The 3,624-nt window shown below is 43.0% G+C and overlaps 1 protein-coding gene across 1 annotated transcript in view; it reads left to right on the forward strand.

The window, feature by feature from the left end:
• The first annotated feature begins 2,538 nt into the window (after positions 1-2,538).
• Positions 2,539-3,624, forward strand: part of LOC138044715 (uncharacterized) — a 3,190-nt gene continuing 2,104 nt past the window's right edge. Inside the window, exons 1-2 of the mRNA XM_068891150.1 lie at positions 2,539-2,733; positions 2,965-3,624. The exon at positions 2,965-3,624 is cut by the window's right edge and continues 2,104 nt beyond it. Of these exons, the coding sequence (XP_068747251.1) occupies positions 2,688-2,733; positions 2,965-3,624 (706 nt within the window). The 5' untranslated portion in view covers positions 2,539-2,687. The remainder of the gene's footprint in view (positions 2,734-2,964) is intronic.

Genomic DNA, 3,624 nt, shown 5'->3' on the forward strand with positions numbered 1-3,624 from the left:
AAAAAACCAAACAAACAACGCGGATTACAGTTTCCCCACGCCACGTTACGAAAGATTAATCATGTGTGAAATCATGCGGAACTTCTCAGCTGCTGTCTCTATATATGCGCGTAACTCCGTCGCAAACAATCGCAAGCACTTTCCGAGAGCTTGGTCACAAACAGTTCGCGTAGATGGAAACACCTTTTGTGTTTCATCCCCGACCAATCGCCGATGATCGCCGATGATCGCAAACAAGACGCAAGAGATAGAAATTTTTCTATCGTTACGTCTTGTTGGCGACGAGTAGCAATGCAAAAGCGAAGAAACAACGATATAGAAACACAGTCGTAAACTGTTTCTGATTGTTTGCGATCAATCGACGATATTTTTGTGCATGTGATACGTTTTGACGAATTAGAATTAAGTATAAGTGATGAAAATAGCGTCCGAGTACGATTATGGCAATGAGGATACCCCTCAAAACAGTGTGAATTTAATGAATAAGGAAACACGCCCGCCAAATATACCTTTACAAAATGTAGTGAAGTTCTTGATCAAAAGGAACCAATTCCTACAGTATAATTTGACACTGGCTATGCTGCAGCCGTTGCTGCTCCTCGAAAATGTATTGGACCCAGAATCGGTGACGTCTCTTGAGACTTCCTCTCTGCCTTCTTCTTCGCAACAACTCCATGCACCGGGCCGTAGCAGGCCCGGAAAAACTGACGGGGCACAAAGATTTTAAGCAACTTGTATTTTGAAAGTTGGGGGTTTGGGGTTCGGAGGACGCATTGGACGTGTGTAAGCCCGTTCTTTGTAGGGGGGGACTGGAGGCATGGGTGTGACCCCCTCCCACCCCCCCCCCCCCAACCCCCTCCATTGAAGATATTTGAAAACGAAACATCAGAAAGTGTATTTTCCAGCATTTTGGGCCTTTAAATTTCAAGGGAACGATTGCTTGGCTGATTTCGTCTATTTCCAAGTAGAGGTAACTGGGAACTAAGTGCTTCAATAGACTCAACAGCAGCATCATCCTGGCCGCTCTCAGAACTCCTCTCTGGCATTCTGCGGGGCAAGACTTTTCTACTTTCTCATCTTTGACGTTCGCCTTATTATCCTGGGACCTTACCCTTATGGGTTTTTGAAAAGGCACTGCTCAGTTAAGATCACGTTCCAAAGACGACTCCAGTGATGAAGAGAGTAAGTCGCCTGGATGTCAAGACGATCTGACACATTTATATTTTTGTCATATGTCTCGTTTGCTGTAATTTGTTTAGCTGGTTTTTTCTGCAGTTTTGTATCACCGAATAAAATAAATAAGGGGAAGGGTGCCTAAGAATTCCTTTTGAAGTGAATCGAAATCCATCTTGAACCATACCTGCCAACTCTCCCGGTTTTCCCGGGAGTCTCCAAGTTTTTCATCAAATCTCCTGGTCTCCCAGTTAAGCCACCAAATCTCCCGGGAACTACCTACCGTGGCTTTTTTCCAACTTTTTTTTCACTAATTTCGTTATTTGCGCGATTTCAAAAAAGAAAATAAAGCAAGAAGTGGATTTAGTGCTCTTATTTAGTGCTTTTATTTAATCGGAAAACGTAAATCAGCAGGAGCAATCAAATTTATTTATATTTAACGAGTATCGTAACTGGTCAGAAATAAACCAATCATATTGCTCAATACATAGTAGAAAATTGGCGCGGTTTTCGCACACTGTTTACATCTGATCTGTCAAAGCGAAGATGGCCAACGTGGATTTCGATTCACTTCAAAAGGAATTCTTAGGCGCCCTTCCCTCGGGTTTTGAGGAGGTGAAAAACCTTGCTTTGCAGAAAGTGGAGAAGATTACTCCTCTAGCTGGCGTTCTGCCATTTGCAAAAACACAAGGTAAGCTTCTTTTATGGGTGCTCTTTTGAAATTTGAGCGGGTTGGAGCTGCAAGACACCATGCCAAATAATTCCCAGAACACTTTACTTCTGAAAAATTCATGAATTGGAAACGTTTCTGATTTTCTAGTGCCTAAAGTTTCCAATTCATGAATTTTTCAGAAGCGCAGTTTGTAAAAACTATTTTAAATCACTTTTCCACAAAAACACTGTTAAAAACGTATTTGCCTTCTCATTATTGATAACATGGCTTCCAAAACCATCATGATAAGATCTATTCAGGCTGCAAACTCACTCAAACTCATTATTACTGGAACTCGGCTTTGATAGATCTCACGCATTCAGACAAGTCTCACACGCCCAACTGACAATAGTGAGCATAATTGCTTAAAAACCGATTAAATGGAAATTCAATTTTTTTCGGCGATAAACAGTTGGTGAGTCCGGTTTTGAAGTCGTCTACACTCTCGGTTATCTTCGGAAGTCGTCGGGAAATCTTCTGCAATCGTCGGAAGTTATCGGAAATCTTCGGTGATCTTCGGAAATCTTTGGACGAATATTATCTAGACGTCTCCAGATTTTCGAACTCTGGGGGTTGGCAGGTATGATCTTCGCTTCGACTGATCAGATGTAAACAGTGTGCGAAAACGGCGCCAATTTTCTACTATGTATTCTTGGCTTGCAGTCACGTGACTTCCGGTACAATTTGCCATTTTCATCCGCCATGTTGGGGTTCCAAAACCAATATGGCGGCCAGTGTGCTGACCACGTAGTCACCAACTCGTGAACCTAAACGCGATTTTCTCTAATTCCGCTGCCTCAAAATGCCTATGTGCCTGATCGTTGGCTGTTCTAGAAAGACTGGTCGAGGTAAGGGAGTCCGATTGTATCGAGTTCCAGCTATTATTACAAATCAAGGCCCAGAAGTTGAGAAATTGAGTATCGAGCGACGGCGATTGTGGATCTCTGCAATAAGCCGTGCTGATCTTACGGATAAAATCTTGAACAGCGATAAAGTTTGCGACCAACATTTCCATTCTGGAACTGCAGCTCTTTTGTGGGATCGTTACAATATTGACTGGGTTCCCACTCTCAATTTAGGCCATGACAAAACGGCGACGCAAAGTGAACAACATCAAGCGCAATCGCGAGAGGCTCGAGCGGAGAGGTCAAAGGAAAGGCGAAAACGTCACGCGGAACAACAGGAACAAGAACGTTCACTGAAGCAGCAGAAATTAAATGAGCCTGGAGTTCCCCTTGCTGATTTTGCTGCTGAGATCGAAAGTGCAAGTACCAGTTCAGAACAAGTCCAAGTGGAGAACTTAGACTTGCAACCTACAGACCAGCAAGAATCAGATCCCAACGAGCAAGCAACACACAGCACATGCTCTACTCAAACAGAAGCGTTCGATTATTTATATCGCTCCGTGGAATCTCTCTCCATCAAGGACTGCCCACGAAGTGATGCCTCAACTCAAACAGAAGAGTTTGATTACTTGTTTGCTGAGTCAGTGACTAGCAAGCCTTTTGACAAAAATTATTTCAAAGATGATAACGGGAAAGTGTCTTTCTACACTGGTTTGCCAACATTTGAAGTACTGGAAGCCACTTTTAATCATGTTGCACCCCATGTCAAACGAAGAACACAATCCCTTTCTTTATTTCAAGAGATGGTTATGGTACTGATGAAATTGAGACTCAATGTTCCACACCAAGACTTGGCCTACCGATTTGGAGTCTCTATGTCCACAGTATCAAGGA

The sequence above is a fragment of the Montipora capricornis genome, chromosome 4 (genome assembly GCF_036669925.1).
Source record: "Montipora capricornis isolate CH-2021 chromosome 4, ASM3666992v2, whole genome shotgun sequence".
NCBI classification, from domain to species: Eukaryota; Metazoa; Cnidaria; class Anthozoa; order Scleractinia; family Acroporidae; genus Montipora; species Montipora capricornis.